At 39.9% G+C, this 22038-nt stretch overlaps 2 protein-coding genes across 4 annotated transcripts; both read left to right on the forward strand.

The window, feature by feature from the left end:
* Window positions 1-144: 144 nt before the first annotated feature.
* On the forward strand, window positions 145-21837 carry LOC124220309 (uncharacterized). 3 transcript variants are annotated; one of them, XM_069136014.1, is made up of 10 exons: window positions 145-380; window positions 548-680; window positions 805-1089; window positions 1285-1555; window positions 1637-1841; window positions 19486-19670; window positions 19759-19966; window positions 20265-20480; window positions 20568-20798; window positions 20903-21837. In XM_069136014.1, exons 1-10 carry the CDS (start codon window positions 245-247, stop codon window positions 21040-21042), a joined length of 2010 nt encoding a protein of 669 aa, XP_068992115.1. In that variant the 5' UTR covers window positions 145-244; the 3' UTR covers window positions 21043-21837. The 3 variants fall into 3 exon arrangements, with proteins under 3 accessions (XP_068992115.1, XP_068992114.1, XP_068992116.1); XM_069136013.1 differs by lacking the exons at window positions 19486-19670; window positions 19759-19966; window positions 20265-20480; window positions 20568-20798; window positions 20903-21837 and adding exons at window positions 2271-2455; window positions 2544-2751; window positions 3046-3261; window positions 3349-3579; window positions 3684-4457; XM_069136015.1 differs by lacking the exons at window positions 145-380; window positions 548-680; window positions 805-1089; window positions 1285-1555; window positions 1637-1841 and adding exons at window positions 16485-16712; window positions 17728-17860; window positions 17985-18269; window positions 18465-18735; window positions 18817-19021.
* Window positions 7783-12986, forward strand: LOC138190331 (uncharacterized). Its single transcript, XM_069136016.1, has 10 exons — window positions 7783-8034; window positions 9111-9243; window positions 9368-9652; window positions 9848-10118; window positions 10200-10404; window positions 10869-11053; window positions 11142-11349; window positions 11648-11863; window positions 11951-12181; window positions 12286-12986. The coding sequence occupies exons 1-10, from the start codon at window positions 7932-7934 to the stop codon at window positions 12438-12440; spliced, it is 1992 nt and encodes a 663-aa protein (XP_068992117.1). The 5' UTR covers window positions 7783-7931; the 3' UTR covers window positions 12441-12986.
* Window positions 21838-22038: the final 201 nt, after the last annotated feature.

The following is a 22038-nucleotide window of genomic DNA, read 5'->3' on the forward strand; positions in this document are numbered from 1 at the left end:
AGGTATCATGCGTATAGTGGATGTATCTGAAATATTTTGTTGACCTGTGTTAACTTTTTATGTTGACGACTATGTTTACTTCAGTTTCAAGAACATGCAGAATCCCCAGTATTTAAACGGTTCATCCGACAGTAGAAAACGTCGTGGATTATCATCCGGTACTTCGCTAACCCAAGTGCCCGGAGGCATCCTTTTCATTACAATATTAATCAAAATTGTTGATCGACACCACGAATAGTGAGTGATGGCTTCGCCCGGACGGAACCATGCGGTAACTGATTTAAGTAGAATCAATCGACTCGTCATACTGATGACAACTTGCTGTTTCTTGAGTGATCTTGCAAACGCGAAAATGCATCAAATCCTTCGCCATAAGTTAGGTATGTGTCTAATTTCGGGGATATTGCGGTAAACGAGTTTTTGGTTTATTCTATTTTTTTCTCGTACTTTTCCGACTCATATCCGATGACCAGTGCGGTTTACATTATAACAAAGCGGATTGAAATGGTAAAATCTAGTTGAATTAATAAATTTTGATCCATTTCAGCTCCGATCGACTTCTCGAGAGGCGATGTCTCGTTATCAACGCCAATGGAATGTCTGCGACCGTGTCGGGAGAACGAACCACCTAAGATTTGCTATTATCACTTCACCCTGGAGATCTATAGTGCCCAAGGATTGTGAGTAGAAACTTGACCGAATGTTCTTTTCATAACTTCGAGTATTCTTCGGTCAAAACATGTGCTGATTTTGCTGGAGACTGGAACAGCATACTTGATTTCACAAATTATGTAAATCAACCAGGGCTTGCAGCCTGTGTACTCCCAACATGACCAATGACCTGGATCACACTTGTCAATGCGTCACTGCTGACGGCGTGGAAAGAACCCTTCTAGCCGTGAACAGAATGTTACCTGGACCCTCGATTCAGGTTTGTCAGGGTGACAAGATCGTCGTTGACGTTGAGAATTTAATGCAAGGCATGGAAACCACCATTCATTGGCATGGAATATATCAGACAGGAACACCTTACCAAGATGGAGTACCTTTTGTGACTCAATGCCCTATTGCGACCGGACTGACGCACAGGTGAATCAAGAGTTATTATGAGCCAAACTGAGTCTGGGTGAATTTCACCCCAGACGTTTTTCAAACTCTTCGTAGAGTCCCTTAGTCGTGAAAATGGGCCTCATGGCGACATTCTTCATGCGAAATGAAGGTTATTTTTCAGTAACATTGTAATATCATAAAATTTTGTATTCGCATCATCTTTCCTGCTCTTAGATATCAGTTTATGGCCACAAATCAAGGCACACACTTTTGGCACTCTCATGATGCTCTACAAAAAATGGATGGCTTATACGGTTCCTTAGTCATTCGTGAACCACCCCAATCGGATCCCAACAGCCATCTCTACGACTACGATACACCGTCGACAGTCATGGTTATTAGCGACTGGTTGCACCGAGAGGCTACTGAACATTATCCAGGACTTCTGGATACCCCGGGTCAGATCGCGGAGGCAGTACTGATACATGGAAGAGGACAGTGGATGGTAAGTGAGAATGTCTGTTAATCGACGAACGCTCGCTCGTGTCGTTAGTTTCACTTTCATCTAAATTTCTGGTCCTTGCAGAATCAGACTAGCAAGGTAACAACCACTTCGCCACTGGCGGTGTATACAGTGAAACAGGGTAAAAGATACCGATTTAGAATGATCAATGCTTTCTGCACGGTTTGTCCTGCTGAATTAAGTTTCCAGAATCATGACATGACCGTCATCGCATCAGACGGAGAACATTTGCAGCCCGTTAGTGCTTCCGTCTTAACATCGTACGCAGGTAAGAAAAAGTTAATCAACGGCTGAAAGTCTCTCACTTACTTGGCAAAGCTGCACTGCTTCGTTTGAAATGAAAGTTTTTCTAATAGGTGTTTTCTTGCACAAACAGTACTTCAAATTATGAATTCTCTAGTTCCTTATTTTACGGTGAGTCATCGTGTTCGTTGACTTGACCAGTCCTTCCATTTTCCATCGTAGCAAACTTGTACGTAGGAGAAACTGCTATTTCTATAAGTCGTGCTTCCTTTCATTCCAAAAAACGTCTCCAAACCGAAAACTGTTGGAACAGTTTCTCAAGTGTTTCACGCAGAAGAATGTCCAGCAGATGAAAATAATTTCCTCCAACTACAAAAATCAAACAAACAAACCAATGTTGAAGCAATGAATTGGAAATTCTTCGAAATAATAAACCGTTACCATCGTTCCGTAGGAGAACGATACGATTTTATAATAGACGCCAGTCAAGCGGTGGGCACCTATTGGATTCGAGTACGTGCTGTCGGAGAATGCAGTGGTCCAGCTGTTCAGCAATACGGTATTCTTCGCTACGAAGGTGGGCCTCATCTCCCCACTTCTGAACAACCACTGTACAGTCAAAGCTTTGCCCAGGGACTCGTAAGAAAATTTTCAATTGTGTTTACGAATTCGGATACATATTACAAAGCACCAACCTCACATAATTTAACATATTTCTCAATTAAAGATCCTCAATTCGGCGAGCTCAAACGTCTGTTCCACCTCGACGCAACCAATTGACGGTAATTTATGCGCAAGCGGATTTAGAAGTGCTCTTCCTGTGGACAAGGAGATTCTTAAATCGGTCCCAGACTTCAAATTCTACCTGCCATCAGGGTTCGTGATATTCCCAAATACGGAAATATTCACACCGAACACTTACCTACAATATTACGGTAGGTTCTATAACACAACGTGATATTCGAAAGAGATTATTGCACTTCGCCACTTGGGGCGTGGTTGAAACTTCGAATTTGAAAAGTACCGGAAGCGGCAAATTCCGAATTTTTTTTATGCTGAAACTTAATACAAACTTGTTTCGTCAAAGTTTGATTTCTTTACATCAAGTTTCTTCACCGAATAATTCACAAATCGGCGTTTCCGTAACTTCAACCCCGCCTGGTCTCTGAATTAAATCACGTCATGAAAGTCCTAATACTCGAGAGCTCCCCTTACGAAATTTTTCGCAGTTCCCCCATCACGTGCTGCCTTCGCATCAGTTATTAACAACATCTCGTTCGTTTCTCCACCCGCACCACTGATTACCCAGCGTAACGACATTCCCTTGGAATTGATCTGCAATGAAGAAAATCTTCCCAAAAATTGTGATGGGTCTTATTGCGCCTGCACACATGTCCTGAGCGTACCCTTGAATGCCGTTGTCGAAATCGTCTTCTGTGACGCAGGTATGGAATCGACTTCGATTTATTTTACCCTAAGGGTGCAACGACCAGCTAGTTTTCACTTATTATTTTCACGTTTGAACATTGCAGCTCCGCAGTCCGGTGTCTCCCATCCATTTCATTTACACGGGAACGCCTTCCGCATAATTGGCATGGGTGCATCCGCCGACCCAAGCGTCACGATACTGAATGCGACAACCATTCGTGATCTCGACAGGAGGGGTCTTCTGGTTAGGAACTTTGATCAGCCTCCTGCCAAAGATACCGCCATAATACCTTCTAACGGATACTTGATTACGAGATTCCTTGCTAATAATCCTGGTAAGTTGTACTCAACGATTTTCCACGTTTGTCCCGGTAGTCAAAGTGGCGTTTGATCTCAGATGATCACCTACTAACTAACTGATTATTTTGTCTCTCATCAGGCTACTGGCTATACCACTGCCATTTCGTGTTCCACTCGATCGCCGGCATGGAGCTTGTCTTACAAGTCGGTGATGTGATAGATATTCCACCAGTCCCACAAAACTTCCCCACTTGCGGGGACTACTTGCCGAAAATATCGCCTATCAGAAAATAACAACTTTGAACGTAGAATTTATTGCTTGACTATTGGATCGTAGGATCCAATTATAATTTAGAAAAATGGACGTCAACCTCCTGGGAGGATCGTCAATGCTATTGGTCCGGGATAGAATTATGTGGACTCATGTTTGGCAGATATCGTATCATTCAGTATGGTTATCTTCGAACTACTACTGCACTTCTATTTCCACCTTTTTCGTAGTATTAGTTTTACCTGAGATCTTCCTTAAATCTGACATTCATTGGACGTCTATTTCTATTAAACTTCAAACAAAGGAGAATATGAATATGTAATTCGAGCTTTAATGCTCCAAAACGACATTTCAGCTTTTTAACCAAGAACGGAAGTGAAATGACACAATTAGACGCGTATATCCTCCAGCCGCAGTGTTTCATCTGATTGATTAATATCAGATCTCGTGATACAGCATTAATATGAAGTCAAATAAACAAACTCATGTACGATTATTAACTCGTTTTGAATGTAGAAATTAATGGGTAAGTAGGGTAACACAAATATTCTGAAGAATCTTAAACCCTCAGTAAAAGAAGTACTTCGCATCGAAATAATGGTGAGTCTTGAAAGAGAAATAAAAAAATTTTTCGGACTCTTATTAGCCCACAAAAAGTGTTTAAATGATTTCCAAATTTCTTCAATTGAACGGTTTCGAGATACGATTTTTCTCCCAAATTACGTTTTTTAGAAAAACACATTTTTTGAGTGGATGTAGCGTTTGTGGATTTGAGATCTGAAAGTAAAATCTAATCGAAATAATATATCGACTCACTTTGGTTCGAAGTTTAATCAAAAAAATGACTCTCTCGACTCGACATGAAATCGTTTTCACTCTTCGCCGAAAACGCGGGGCTAATGTCTTGGGTCTTGAAATATTCGCAACGAATGCACCTTCTTATGATAAAAATTCGATACGTACGGAAGCCTGAATTTTCAACACAAACAAACATGATGATGTGATCAGTAAACTATTACGAAACCAAGTTGAATATCTCGTTAAGAAAATCGCAATTTACTTTGAAATTGAACCATCAGAAAACAAGCTATTGCGCACGCAGTACATGAGATATTTTTTCAACTTGCTTGTCACTGAAACGTGAACAAGAAGTATATTTCCGAGTACCTATAACCATCATACTATGGTGAAAAACTTTTTTCTAAGTCCAGTTTGTGAGATTTAATTTTTCAATCAATTGATAAGATATAAGGTCAATTGCGACAAAGGTGGGAAAAGCACAAATTATAGAACGAGATTGGATTTATTAGGATAGACTCATCAAGAACGTGGTAACCAAAAGAGAGAAATTTCAACGAATAAGATTTCTAACGACAATTGTACAATTTATATTAGTCATGTTTAATAGCGGGAGCCATATTAGCAAGTATAAAGAATGTGAAGAAATAGGATCATTTACAGTAAGTAGTATAATAGAGAGGCCTTTGTATAATCTGATATGTGTACGAAAATCATAAATTGGACACCGACGTATCCATACCAAAGCAGTAACTTGTGTAAAGTCAAATGAGTATAACGATAATAATTTGTATGAAGAAAACTGCGTATCAGGAGGACAAACGGTATAAAGACAATTGGCACGAGCGCAAATGTGTATAAAGACAAAATTGTACAAACACGAAACGAGGATTACAGATCTAGAAATGAGCGAAATAACGGTACGATAAAGTGGCTTACAGCTTTCAACGTTTCAATAAACCTCAATTCGAATTCACGCAAAACATTAAGGTGTTTCAATCATGAAATATAAACTATTCATCAACTCGCATTCGAGACTGACTGTTTTTGTTAACTTACGGCGAAGATACGATATGGAACGTGCAGCTCAAATGCAGTGGCATCCGTTAAATTGAAATGCATGTGACTGGACGATCAATCGGTTACAAGGGCCTTGATTAATGACATAATAATATTATATGATCAGTGATAAACAGATGAATATTTTCACCACAATTTTTCACGATCTTCAAGGAAAATCAAATTGTAGTAGCTGTTGATCTCTTGATTTCACCAGAATTAAACCCTGAGTAACTGTTCTGATCACACGAGTTTTTTTTTCGGGTTACAGATGCCATAACACAAAAACTAGACCTGATCGAATCAAAATAAATATAGTTCTATAATAAAGGTAGATAGGTATTTCAAAATTAGTGAAAACCTTCCTTCTCACAAAATTTTGCTGACTCGTGTACTGTAACGCTATATATGACCTTCTCTGTTTATGAATACTAAAAAAATCATATTACAATAAAATCATTCGTATATGAAATACTCTAACATCAATTCCATTATACTTAAACTTGTTCGTCTCATACTCAGTTGAAAGTTTTCATGCCAAACACAAAGAGTGAATTTTTGTCGACCAGTGTAACCCTAGAAAGTTTCGTATTCCAGAAATTTTCAAAACACTCATCACTGGATGTTTGCAGTCTAAAGCATCTTACCGACAGTAGATAATTCTTTGCTCAAGTTATTGGCTATTTCACATCGTCATGCATGTCGATGATGTTCCACTATTAAAAATCTGTGCACAATAATTAATTCACTGTGATTTGAGAGATTGTTGATTTTTTATTTCGTCAATGCTCTGGAATTACTTCACACTGCTACGGATCGGTACCCGACGATTTATCGCGAAACGATTAGAGATTCGTTTGTTACTCACCCCGACTGTTCCTTCGTACGGGATCATAGTGCTTCCATGAAGTTTCGGTATTTCTATAGAAAAAATTGAGTCAGTCGTATCCACGGTACTCTGGTCTCGTTGTTAGCTACGCACCCTTGACACTAGCTGGAGTGCTCTTCTACTTATAATTAGCTTATTCTTAGCTGGAATGAAAATGTGTCGACAGCCATTTCAATTTGATGGATGATGTTGTGGCGGCGCGTTTTGATGATACGACTAATATTTTAGTGGTTGAAATATAGCGTGGCGAGTTGTTGATGAAATCGTCCTTGCTGTGTTACCGGTTCTGTTATTTGCTTATGTTTATACTAGTAATAAAAATATTTTCTGAATAATCCAGTTTGTCTTAGAAGCTTGAACTTATATCTCAAGAGATGTAATCTGAACACAAGAATGTTAAACAATTTATTGGTCTCTAAAATTATTTTGTAAGTACTTTTGATAGAAATATTCGAATGGAACAATGTCGTAATGAAGATCACTGAAGGTCATGTGACTGACTTTTTTTACCGTGAGACTCGCAATTTTGAATTCAACAATGCAAATAAATATCGTATCGAGATAAATTATCAGATCATTTTATCGGCTTTCACGTTACATCGAATAGTTACGTTTACCACATTCCCGAGGCATCATAACAGGTTATAATTTTATCGAACGCAGATTAAGTGAGATTGTACGTGATCGTTATTTCGAGTAACTCTGACAAAACCGACTTTTCCTCGTGGATGAATGCCCGAATAATTGATAAAAATCACGTAATATTTTGTTCTATTGTCCTGCGAGATTTCTTCATCGTAACCAAAAAACCCTGTACAAGAAGTTACATGTCATTGTACGACATTAGTTGATGCTCAATGCGAAATGCGTTTCGTGTAATCGGAATGTTCCATTGGAAAAATAAGATACTATCATTCGAAGGTTATTATGCCTGTCAAGTGACAGTCAACCTCCTATTGTGATGAATACAACAAGACCGAGAAACGCGCTTTCCCGATACCGTCTATAATGATATGAAATAATACTAGGCCGATATTGGATCTGAAGCATGCTGCCTCTTATTTATTTTATCAATTGACTTCGCATTCTGAAGGTGCGTCAAAAATATTTCAACTTATTAACAATAATAATCACCCGTCGATGAAAATACGCGTCAACCGAGACGTCATTGCGCCTGGGATGGAATTGAATGCCTATATAAGCGTGTGTACTTCACATTTGTCAAAGTAAATTTGTTACAATTCGAACAAAGTAGCCGTGTCGTTAGATTTGGAAGATCCATTATCTGCAAAATCTCTGCGCCGGATCAATTCTGCAGAACTACGGGAAACCCTTGAGCATAGGGGTTGTCTAAGGCAGAGGACAACACCATGATTTCGATGGCTTTAAATCGATTCGCCGTCTTATTGACGTTACTTATGATCCTGGCCAGTTTTGCAAATGCTGGTCACGGTAATCGTCGAATGCATAAAGGTGGGTGGCATTCTTTAAAGGACTCAAAATACACGCGCAAACCATAATCGTGCATTTCTCCTCTCATATTGGTAATTACAAACAGAGAAAAACAAAATCGGAATAGCAAAATGTTGTGTGATGTGAATGTTGTCAAAAGTATCAAAATTATTCTCTACAAGTCTGGAGACACAGAGCTGTATCAACACCTTGGTATTCTTATGAAACAAATGAAAACAAGGATGAATGAAAACCTGGAAATGGACGAGTTGGACACTGAGTTGGAGGTCTCTGATCAGGCAAGACTCAGCAACATGTGAAATTGACATATTGCTCGGTCTCAGTGATCAGAATTGATATTGACAATCGTTGATTGGTCGCTCGAAACAGTTTCGGATGATTCATTAGTTATTGATTTCCATTCGAGCCTCAAAGGTTTTCCGCAAGTTCTAACGATGTACTCCATTTTTAACCTACCTATGATCTTTGCAAATAAGAAAAATACGTCATCCGATCGACGCCTCGTGAATGCATGCTCCCGTATTCCCGACATGAGAAGCCTAAGACCTGCTATTATCAGTTTGAGAATTCACTGGCGTGGAATTTGTCAGTACGGCATCCATGACCACGACAGTGTACCCTTTGTAAACCAATGCCCCATTGCGGATGAGAACTCCGATTATGATCCGATGCTTTGCTAACCCGAGTACCCGGAGGCACCCTGTTCATCACAATATTAATCAAAATTGTTGATCAACACCTCGACCATGCGGTAACTGTTATGTGTCTGATTTCTCGCAGGATATCGCGGCAAACGGGGCTTCTATTTATTTTAATTTTTTCTGGAACTTTTCCGACTTATGTCGGATGACAAGTACGTTTTATATTATGATAAAATGAACCAAATGTAAAAATCTAGTTGATTCACCTGAATCTGCAGCGACGGCCGTTCATCAAACGATTATTTTGTTACATCCTTCGATCACCAACGTAGTCGAAATTAGCATCATTTTTTCTCTCCTTCAAGCCAATGAAATTCAAAACGGAGCATTTTTCGGAAGTCTGATAACGCTTCCATAAATTTTGAACTATTTCAGCTCCAATCGACTGTTCGAGAGGCCATGTCCAGTTATCGACGCCAATGGAATGTCTGCGACCGTGTCGGGAGAACGAACCACCTAAGATTTGCTACTACCACTTCACCCTGGAGATCTATAGTGCCCAAGGATTGTGAGTAGAAACATGACCGAATGTTTTTTTCATAACTTCGGGTATTCTTCGGTCAAAACATGTGCTGATTTTGCTGGAGACTGGAACAGCATACTTGATTTCAAAAATTATGTAAATGAACCAGGGCTTGCAGCCTGTGTACTCCCAACATGACCAATGACCTGGATCACACTTGTCAATGCGTCACTGCTGACGGCGTGGAAAGAACCATTCTAGCCGTGAACAGAATGTTACCTGGACCCTCGATTCAGGTTTGTCAGGGTGACAAGATCGTCATTGACGTTGAGAATTTAATGCAAGGCATGGAAACCTCCATTCATTGGCATGGAATATATCAGACAGGAACACCTTACCAAGATGGAGTACCTTTCGTGACTCAATGCCCTATTGCGACCGGACTGACGCACAGGTGAATCAAGAGTTATTATGAGCCAAACTGAGTCTGGGTGAATTTCACCCCGGACGTTTTTCAAACTCCTCGTAGAGTCCCTTAGTCGCGAAAATGGGCCTCATGGCAACATTCTTCATGCGAACTGAAGGTCATTTTTCAGTGACTTTTTAATATCACGAAATTTTGTATTCGCATCATCTTTCCTGCTCTTAGATATCAGTTTATGGCCACAAATCAAGGCACACACTTTTGGCACTCTCATGATGCTCTACAAAAAATGGATGGCATATACGGTTCCTTAGTCATTCGTGAACCACCCGAATCGGATCCCAACAGCCATCTCTACGACTACGATACACCGCCGACAGTCATGGTTATTAGCGACTGGTTGCACCGAGAGGCTACTGAACATTATCCAGGACTTCTGGATACCCCGGGTCAAGCCGCGGAGGCAGTACTGATACATGGAAGAGGACAGTGGATGGTAAGTAAGAATGTTCGTTAGTCGATGAACGCTCGCTCGTGTCGTTAGTTTCACTTTCGTCTGAATTTTCGGTCCTTGCAGAATCAGACTAGCAATGTTACAACCACTTCACCACTGGCGGTGTATACAGTGAAACAGGGTAAAAGATACCGATTTAGAATGATCAATGCTTTCTGCACGGTTTGTCCTGCTGAATTAAGTTTCCAGAATCATGACATGACCGTCATTGCATCAGACGGAGAACATTTGCAGCCCGTTAGCGCTTCCGTCTTAACATCGTATGCAGGTAAGAAAAAGTTAATCAACGGCTGAAAGTCTCTCACTAACTTGGCAAAGCTGCACTGCTTCGTTTGAAATAAAAGTTTTTCTGATAGGTGTTTTCTTGCACAAACAGTACTTCAAATTATGAATTCTCTAGTTCCTTATTTTACGGTGAGTCATCGTGTTCGTTGACTTGACCAGTCCTTCCATTTTCCATCGTAGCAAACTTGTACGTAGGAGAAACTGCTATTTCTATAAGTCGTGCTTCCTTTAATTCCAAAAAACGTTTCAAAACCGAAAACTGTTGGAACAGTTCATGTAGAAGCTACAAAAAATGAAATAAGCCAGTTTCTCAAGTGTTTCACACAGAAAAATGTCCAGCAGATGAAAATAATTTCCTCCAACTATAAAAATCAAACGAACAAACAAATGTTGAAGCAATGAATTGGAAATTCTTCGAAATAATAAACCGTTACCATCGTTCCGTAGGAGAACGATACGATTTTATAATAGACGCTAGTCAATCGGTGGGCACCTATTGGATTCGAGTACGTGCTATCGGGGAATGCAGTGGTCCAGCTGTTCAACAATACGGTATTCTTCGCTACGAAGGTGGGCCTGATCTCCCCACTTCTGAACAACCACTGTACAGTCAAAGCTTTGCCCAGGGACTCGTAAGTAAATTTTCAATTGTGTTCACGAATACGGATACATATTACAAAGCACCAACCTCACATAATTTAACATATTTCTTAATCAAAGATCCTCAATTCGGCGAGCTCAAACGTCTGTTCCACCTCGACGCAACCGATTGACGGTAATTTGTGCGCGAGCGGATTTAGAAGTGCTCTACCTGTGGACAAGGAGATTCTTAAATCGGTCCCAGACTTCAAATTCTACCTGCCATCAGGGTTCGTGACATTCCCAAATACGGAAATATTCACACCGAATACTTACCTACAATATTTCGGTATGTTCTATAACTCAACGTGATATTCGAAAGAAATTATTGCATTTTGCCTCTTGGGGCGGGGTTGAAACTCCGAATTTCAAAAGTACCGAAAGCGGCAAATTCCGAATTTTCTTTCTGCCGAAACCTAATACAAACTTGTTTCGTCATAGTTTGATTTCTTTACATTAAGTTTCCTCACCGAATAATTCAGAAATCGGCGCTTCCGCAACTTTAACCCCGCCTGGTGTTTTAATTAAATGACTTCATGAAAATCCGAATACTCGAGAGCTCCCCTTACAAAATGTATTTTTCGCAGTTCCCCCAACACTTGCTGCCGCCGCATCAGTTATTAACAACATCTCGTTCGTTTCTCCACCCGCACCACTGATTTCCCAGCGTAACGACATTCCCTTGGAATTAATCTGCAATGGAGAAAATCTCCCCAAAAATTGTAATGGATCTTATTGCGCCTGCACACATGTCCTGAGCGTACCCTTGAATGCCGTTGTCGAAATCGTCTTCTGTGACGCAGGTATCGAATCGAATTCGATTTATTTTACCCTCAGTGTGCGACGGTCAGCTAGTTTTCACTTATTATTCTCACGTTTGAACATTGCAGCTCCGCAAGTCAATCTCTCCCATCCATTTCATTTACACGGGAACGCCTTCCGCATCATTGGCATGGGTGCATCCGCCGACCCAAGCGTCACGGTACTGAATGCGACAACCATTCGTGATCTCGACAGGAGGGGTCTTCTGGTTAGGAACTTTGATCAGCCTCCTGCCAAAGATACCGCCATAATACCTTCTAACGGATACTTGATTACGAGATTCCTTGCTAATAATCCTGGTAAGTTGTACTCAACGATTTTTCACGTTTGTCCTGGTAGTCAAAGTAACGTTTGATCTCAGATGATCACCTACCAACAAAGTGATTATTCTGTCTTTCATCAGGCTACTGGCTATACCACTGCCATTTCGTGTTCCACTCGACCACCGGCATGGAGGTTGTCATACAAGTCGGTGATGTGATGGATATTCCACCAGTCCCACAAAACTTCCCCACTTGCGGGGACTACTTGCCGAAAATATCGCCTATCAGCAAATAACAACTTTGAACGTAGAATTTATTGCTTGACTATTGGATCGTAGGTTCCAATTATAATTCAGAAAAGTGGACGTCAACCTCCTGGGAGGATCGTCAATGATATTGGTCCGGGATAGAATTATGTGGACTCGTGTTTGGCAGATATCGTATCATTCAGTATGGTTATCTTCGAACTACTACTGCACTTCTATTTCTACCTTCTTCAAGATGAAGTCAGATAAACAAACTTATGTACAATTATTAACTCGTTTTGAATGTAGAATTTAATGGATAAATAGGGTAACACAAATATTCTGAAGAATCTTAAACCCTCAGTAAAAGAAGTACTTCGCATCGAAATAATGGTGAGTCTTGAAAGAGAAATAAAAAAATTTTTCGGACTCTTATTGGCCCACAAAAAGTTTCTAAATGATTTTCAAATTTCTTTAATCGAACGGTTTCGAGATACGATTTTTCTCCTAAATTGCGTTTTTTAGAAAAACACATTTTTCGAGTGGATGTAGCGTCAACATTTGAGATCTGAAAATAAAATCTAATCGAAATAATATATCTACTCACTTTGGTTCGAAGTTTGATTAAAAAAATAACTCTCTCGACTCGACATGAAATCGTTTCCACTCTTTGCCGAAAACTCGGGGCATAATGTCTTGGTTCTCAAAATATTCGCAACAAATGCACCTTCTTATGACAAAAATTCGATAAATACGGAAGTCTGAACTTTCAATACAAACAAACGAGATGATCTGATCAGTAAACTATTACGAAACCAAGTTGAATAACTCACTAAGAAAATCGCGATTTACTTTGAAATTGAACCATCAGAAAACAAGCTATTGCGCACGCAGTATACAAGATATTTTTTCAACTAGCTTGTCACTGAAACGTGAACAAGAAGTATATTTCCGAGTACCTATAACCATCATACTACGGTGAAAAACTTTTTTCTAAACACGGTCTATGAGATTTATTTCTTCAATCAATTGATGAGATATAAGGTCAATTGCGAGAAAGGTGGAAAAAGCACAAATTTGAGAACGAGATTGGATTTATTAGAATGGACTCATCAAGAACGTAGTAACCAAAAGAGAGAAATTTCAACGAATAAGATTTCTAACGACAATCGTAAGATTTACATTTGTCATGTTTAACCCTTTCGGCCCAATCGGTGACTGTAGTCACCCAACGTCCGACGCTTGCTCTGTACGAGCGGTGACCATGGTAACCTAACATTTGACACTCGTTATGTACGAACGGTGACCATGGTAACCCAACATTATGTTATAATTTTTTCAGTATTTTTTTTACGAGAGACTGCACTCGCTCTACGTAGGATAGCGTGGTATTGTGCGTCTGACGGGCGCTTGCAGTTGTTCCGCAAGTACGGACGCTTGCCGCGACTGCTCGGTCAGCGGGGACGGCGCGACGTGGAATGCGTCCGTACCAAAAGGGTTAATAGCGGGAGCCATATTAGTGCGTATAAAGAATGTGAAGAAATGGTATCATTTACAGTAAGTAGTTTGATAGAGAGGCCTTTGTATAATCTGAAATGTGTATGAAATTCATAAATTGGACACCGACGTATTCATTCCAAAGCAGTAACTTGTGTAAAGTCAAATGAGTATAACGATAATAATTTGTACAAAGAAAACTGCGTATCAAGAGGACAAACGGTATGAAGACAATTGGCACGAGCGCAAATGTGTATAAAGACAAAATTGTACAAACACAAAACGAGGATGACAGATCTAGAAATGAGCGAAATAACGGTACGATGAAGTGGCTTACAGCTTTCAACGTTTCGATAAACCTGAATTCGAATTCACGCAAAACATTAAGGTGTTTCAATCATGAAATATAAACTATTCATCAACTCGCATTCGAGACTGACTGTTTTTGTTAACTTACGGCGAAGATACGATATGGAACGTGCAGCTCAAATGCAGTGGCATCCGTTAAATTGAAATGCATGTGACTGGACGATCAATCGGTTACAAGGGCCTTGATTAATGACATAATAATATTATATGATCAGTGATAAACAGATGAATATTTTCACCACAATTTTTCACGATCTTCAAGGAAAATCAAATTGTAGTAGCTGTTGATCTCTTGATTTCACCAGAATTAAACCCTGAGTAACTGTTCTGATCACACGAGTTTTTTTTTTCGGGTTACAGATGCCATAACACAGAAACTAGACCTGATCGAATCAAAATAAATATAGTTCTACAATAAACGTAGATAGGTATTGCAAAATTAGTGAAAACCTTCCTTGTTACAAAATTTTGCTGACCCGTGTACTGTAAAGCTATATATGACCTTCTTTCTGTTTATGAAGACTAAAAAAATCATATCACAATAAAATCATTTGTATATGAAATACTCTAACATCAATTCCATTATACTTAAACTTGTTCGTCTCATACTCAGTTGAAAGTTTTCATGCCAAACACAAAAAGTGAATTTTTGTCGACCAGTGTAACCCTAGAAAGTTTCATAGTTCAGAAACTTTCAAAACACTCATCACTGTATGTTTGCAGTCTAAAATATCTTACCGACAGTAGATAATTCTTTGCTCAAGTTATTGGCTATTTCTATTAAAAATTACAAAATTATAAATTGAAAAACTATTGAAAATATGTGCACAAAAATGAATTCACTGTGATTTGAGAGATTGTTGATTTTTTATTTCGTCAATGCTCTGGAATTACTTCACACTGTTACGGATCGGTACCCGACGATTTATCGCGAAACGATTTGAGATTCATTTGTTACTCTCCCCGACTGTCCCTTCTTACGGGATCATAGTGCTTCCATGACGTTTCGGTATTTCTATAGAAAAAATTGAGTCAGTCGTATCCACGGTACTCCGGTCTCGTTGTTAGCGACGCACCCTTGACACTAGCTGGAGTGCTCTTCTACTTATCATTAGCTTATTCTTAGCTGGAACCAAAATCTGTCGACAGCCATTTTAATTTGATGGATGATGTTGTGGCGGCGCATTTTGATGATACGACTAATATTTTAGTGGTTGAAATATAGCGTGGCGAATTGTTGATGAAATCGTCCTTGCTGTGTTACCGGTTCTGTTATTTGCTTATGTTTATACTAGTAATAAAAATATTTCCTAAATAATCCAGTTTGTCTTAGAAGCTTGAACTTATATCTCAAGAGATGTAATGTTAACACAAGAATGTTCAACAATTTATTGGTCTCTAAAATTATTTTGTAAGTACTTTTGATAGAAATATTCGAATGGAACAATGTCGTAATGAAGATCACTGAAGGTCATGTGACTGACTTTTCTTACCGTGAGACTCGCAATTTTGAATTCAATAATACAAATAAATATCGTATCGAGATGAATTATCAGATAATTTTATCGGTTTTCACGTTACATCGAATAGTTACGTTTACCACGTTCCCGAGGCATCATAACAGGTTATAATTTTATCGAACGCAGATTAAGTTAGATTGTACGTGATCGTTATTTCGAGTAACTCTGACAAAATCGACTTTTCCTCGTGGATAAATGCCTGAATAATTGTTAAAAATCACGTAATATTTTGTTCTATTGTCCTGCGAGATTTCTTCATCGCAACCAAATAACCCTGTACAAGAAGTTACATGTCATTGCACGACCTTAGTCAACGCTCAATACGAAATGAGTTTCGTGTAATCGAATTGTTCGATTGGAAAAATAAGATACTATCATTCGAAGGTTATTATGCCTGTCAAGTGACAGTCAACCTCCTATTGTGATGAATACAACAAGACCGAGAAACGCGCTTTCCCGATACCGTCTATAATGACATGAAAAAATACTAGGCCGATATTGGATCTGAAGCATGCTGCCACTTATTTATTTTTTCAATCGACTTCGTATTCTGAAGGTGCGTCAAAAATATTTCAACTTATTGAGAATAATAATCACCCGTCGATGACAATACGCGTCAACCGAGACGTCATTGCGCCGGGGATGGAATTCAATGTCTATATAAGCGTGTGTACTTCACATTTGTCAAAGTCAATTTGTTACAATTCGAACAAAGTAGCCGTGTTGTTAGATTTGGAAGATCCATTATCTGCAAAATCTCTGCGCCAGATCAATTCAGCAGAAGTACTGGAAACCCTTGAGCAAAGGGGTTGTCTAAGGAAGTGGACTACACCATGACTTCGATGGCTGTAAATCGATTTGCCGTCTTATTAACGTTACTTATGATCCTGGCCAGTTTTGCAAATGCTGGTCACGGTAATCGTGGATTGCATAAAGGTGGGTGGCATTCTTCAAAGGACTGAAAATACACGCGCAAAATGGCAAAATGTTGTGTGATGTGAATATTGTCAAAAGTATCAAAATTATTCTCTGCAAGTCTGGAGACACAAAGCTGTATCAACACCTTGGTATTCTTATGAAACAAATGAAAACAAGGATGAGAGAAAACCTGGAAATGGACGAGTTGGACACTGAGTTGAAGGTCTCTGATCAGGCAAGACTCAGCAACATGTGAAATTGACATATTGCTCGGTCTCAGTGATCAGAATTGATATTGACAATCGTTGATTGGTCGCTCGAAACAGTTTCGGATGATTCATTAGTTATTGATTTCCATTCGAGCCTCAAAGGTTTTCCGCAAGTTGTAACGATGTACTCCATTTTCAACCTACCTATGATCTTTGCAAATAAGAAAAAGACGTCATTCGATCGACGCTTCGTGGATGCATGCTCCCGTATTCCCGACATGAGAAGCCTGATACCTGCTATTATCAGTTTGAGAATTCACTGGCGCGGGATTTGTCAGTACGGCATCCATGACCACGACAGTGTACCCTTTGTAAACCAATGCCCCATTGCGGATGAGAACTCCGATCATTATCCGACGCTTTGCTAACCCGAGTACCCGGAGGCATCCTTTCCATCACAATATCAATCAAAATTGTTGATCAACACCTCGACCATGCGGTAACTGTTATGTGTCCAATTTCTCGCAGGATATCGCGGCAAACGGGGCTTCTATTTATTTTCATTTTTTCTGGAACTTTTCCGACTTATGTCGGATGACAAGTACGTTTTATATTATGATACAATAAACCGAATGTAAAAATCTAGTTGATTCACCTGAATCTGCAGCGACGGCCGTCCATCAAACGATTATTTTGTTACATCCTTCGATTACCAACGTAGTCGGAGTTAGCATCATTTGTTCTCTCCTTCAAGCCAATGAAATTCGAAACGGAACATTTTTCGGAAGTCTGATAACGCTTCGACAAATTTTGAACTATTTCAGCTCCAATCGACTATTCGAGAGGCCATGTCCAGTTATCGACGCCAATGGAATGTCTGCGACCGTGTCGGGAGAACGAACCACCTAAGATTTGCTATTATCACTTCACCCTGGAGATCTATAGTGCCCAAGGATTGTGAGTAGAAACTTGACCGAATGTTCTTTTCATAACTTCGGGTATTCTTCGGTCAAAACATGTGCTGATTGTGCTGGAGACTGGAACAGCATACTTGATTTCACAAATTACGTAAATGAACCAGGGCTTGCAGCCTGTGTACTCCCAACATGACGAATGACCTGGATGACACTTGTCAATGCGTCACTGCTGACGGCGTGGAAAGAACCATTCTAGCCGTGAACAGAATGTTACCTGGACCCTCGATTCAGGTTTGTCAGGGTGACAAGATCGTCGTTGACGTTGAGAATTTAATGCAAGGCATCGAAACCACCATTCATTGGCATGGAATATATCAGACAGGAACACCTTACCAAGATGGAGTACCTTTTGTGACTCAATGCCCTATTGCGACCGGACTGACGCACAGGTGAATAGAGAGTTATTATGAGACAAACTGAGTCTGAGTGAATTTCACCCCGGACGTTTTTCAAACTCCTCGTAGAGTCCCTTAGTCGTGAAAATGGGCCTCATGGCATCATTCTTCATACGAAATGAAGGTTATTTTTGAGTGACTTTTGTATATCATAAAATTTTGTATTCGCATCATCTTTTCTGCTCTTAGATATCAGTTTATGGCCACAAATCAAGGCACACACTTTTGGCACTCTCATGATGCTCTACAAAAAATGGATGGCTTATACGGTTCCTTAATCGTTCGTGAACCACCCGAATCGGATCCCAACAGCCATCTCTACGACTACGATACACCGTCGACAGTCATGGTTATTAGCGACTGGTTGCACCGACAGGCTACTGAACATTATCCAGGACTTCTGGATACCCCGGGTCAAGCCGCGGAGGCAGTACTGATACATGGAAGAGGACAGTGGATGGTAAGGAAGAATGTTTGTTGATCGACGAACGCTCGCTCGTGTCGTTAGTTTCACTTTCATCTAAATTTCTGGTCCTTGCAGAATCAGACTAGCAAGGTAACAACCACTTCGCCACTGGCGGTGTATACAGTGAAACAGGGTAAAAGATACCGATTTAGAATGATCAATGCTTTCTGCACGGTTTGTCCTGCTGAATTAAGTTTCCAGAATCATGACATGACCGTCATTGCATCAGACGGAGAACATTTGCAGCCCGTTAGCGCTTCCGTCTTAACATCGTATGCAGGTAAGAAAAAGTTAATCAACGGCTGAAAGTCTCTCACTAACTTGGCAAAGCTGCACTGCTTCGTTTGAAATAAAAGTTTTTCTGATAGGTGTTTTCTTGCACAAACAGTACTTCAAATTATGAATTCTCTAGTTCCTTATTTTACGGTGAGTCATCGTGTTCGTTGACTTGACCAGTCCTTCCATTTTCCATCGTAGCAAACTTGTACGTAGGAGAAACTGCTATTTCTATAAGTCGTGCTTCCTTTAATTTCACAAAACGTTTTCAAACCGAAAACTGTTGGAACAATTTATGTAGAAGCTACAAAAAATGAATTCAGCCTGCTTCTCAAGTGTTTCACACAGAAGAATGTCCAGCATATGAAAATAATTTCCTCGAACTACAAAAATCAAACAAACAAACGAATGTTGAAGCAATAAATTGGAAATTCTTCGAAACTATAAACCGTTACCATCGTTCCGTAGGAGAACGATACGATTTTATAATAGACGCCAGTCAAGCGGTGGGCACCTATTGGATTCGAGTACGTGCTGTCGGGGAATGCAGTGGTCCAGCTGTTCAGCAATACGGTATTCTTCGCTACGAAGGTGGGCCTGATCTCCCCACTTCTGAACAACCACTGTACAGTCAAAGCTTTGCCCAGGGACTCGTAAGAAAATTTCCAATTGTGTTCACGAATTCGGATACATATTTCAAAGCACCAACCTTACATAATTTAACATATTTCTCAATCAAAGATCCTCAATTCGGCGAGCTCAAACGTCTGTTCCACCTCGACGCAACCGATTGACGGTAATTTATGCGCGAGCGGATTTAGAAGTGCTCTTCCCGTGGACAAGGAGATTCTTAAATCGGTCCCAGACTTCAAATTCTACCTGCCATCAGGGTTCGTGACATTCCCAAATACGGAAATATTCACACCCAACACTTACCTACAATATTACGGTAGGTTCTGTAACTCGACGTGATATTTGAAAGAGATTATTGCATTTGGCCACGTGGGGCGGGGTTGAAACTTCGAATTTGAAAAGTACCGAAAGTGGCAAATTCCGAATTTTTTTCATGCCGAATCTTAATACAAACTTGTTTTGTCAAAGTTTGATTTCTTTACATCAAGTTTCTTCACCAAACGATTCGCAAATCGGCGGTTCCGTGACTTCAACCCCGCCTGGTCCCTTAATTAAATCACTTCGTGAAAATCCGAATACTCGAGAGCTCCCCTTACAAAACATATTTTTCGCAGTTCCCCCACAACGTGTTGCCGTCGCATCAGTTATTAACAACATCTCGTTCGTTTCTCCACCCGCACCACTGATTTCCCAGCGTAACGACATTCCCTTAGAATTAATCTGCAATGGAGAAAATCTTCCCGAAAATGGCGATGGGTCCTATTGCGCCTGCACACATGTCCTGAGCGTACCCTTGAATGCCGTTGTCGAAATCGTCTTCTGTGACGCAGGTATAGAATCGAATTCGATTTATTTTACCCTAAGGGTGCAACGACCAGCTAGTTTTCACCTAATATTTTCACGTTTGACCATTGCAGCACCGCAATCCGGTCTTTCCCATCCATTTCATTTACACGGGAACGCCTTCCGCATCATTGGCATGGGTGCATCTGCCGACCCAAGCGTCACGGTACTGAATGCGACAACCATTCGTGATCTCGACAGGAGGGGTCTTTTGGTTAGGAACTTTGATCAGCCTCCTGCCAAAGATACCGCCATAATACCCTCTAACGGATACTTGATTACGAGATTCCTTGCTAATAATCCTGGTAAGTTGTACTCAACGATTTTTCACGTTTGTCCTGGTAGTCAAAGTGGCGTTTGATCTCAGATGATCACCTACTAACTAACTGATTATCTTGTCTCTCATCAGGCTACTGGCTATACCACTGCCATTTCGTGTTCCACTCGATCACCGGCATGGAGGTTGTCATACAAGTCGGTGATGTGATGGATATTCCACCAGTCCCACAAAACTTCCCCACTTGCGGGGACTACTTGCCGAAAATATAGCCTTTCAGCAAATAACAACTTTAAACGTAGAATTTATTGCTTGACTATTGGATCGTAGGATCCAATTATAATTTAGAAAAATGGACGTCAACCTCCTGGGAGGATCGTCAATGCTATTGGTCCTGGATAGAATTACGTGGACTCATGTTTGGCAGATATCGTATCATTTAGTATGGTTATCTTCGAAATACTACTGCACTTCTATTTCCACCTTCTTCGTAGTATTAGTTTCACCTGAGATCTTCCTTAAATCTGACATTCATTGAACGTCTTTTTCTACCAAAGTCTAAACAAAGAAGAATATGAATATGTTATTTGAGCTTTAATGCTCCAAAACGATATTTCAGCTTTTTAACCAAGAACGGAAGTAAAACGACACAATTAGACGCGTATATCCTCCAGCCGCAGTGTTTCATCTGATTGATTAATATCAGATCTCGTGATACAGCATTAAGATGAAGTCAAATAAACAGACTTATGTACAACTATTGACTCGTTTTAAATGTCGAATTTAATGGGTAAATAGGGTAACACAAATATTCTGAAAAATTTTGAACCCTCCGGCAAAGAAGGACTTCGCATCGAAATAATGGTGAGTCTTAAAAGAGGAATAAAAAAATTTTTCGGACTCTTATTAGCCCACAAAAAGTTTCTAAAAGATTTTCAAATTTCTGTAATCGATCGGTTTCGAGATACGATTTTTCTCCCAAATTACGTTTTCTAGAAAAACACATTTTTCGAGTGGATGTAGGGTAAACATTTGAGATCTGAAAATGAAATTTAATCGAAATAATATATCTTCTCACTTTGGTTCGAAGTTTATTAAAAAAATGACTCTCTCGACTCGACATGAAATCGTTTTCACTCTTCGCCGAAAAACTCGGGGCATAATGTCTTGGGTCTGAAAATATTCGTAACGAATACACCTTCTTATGATAAAAATTCGATACGTACGGAAGCCTAGACTTTCAATACAAACGAATGAGACGATCTGAT

This window comes from Neodiprion pinetum, chromosome 5, assembly GCF_021155775.2.
Source record: "Neodiprion pinetum isolate iyNeoPine1 chromosome 5, iyNeoPine1.2, whole genome shotgun sequence".
Classification (NCBI taxonomy): Eukaryota; Metazoa; Arthropoda; class Insecta; order Hymenoptera; family Diprionidae; genus Neodiprion; species Neodiprion pinetum.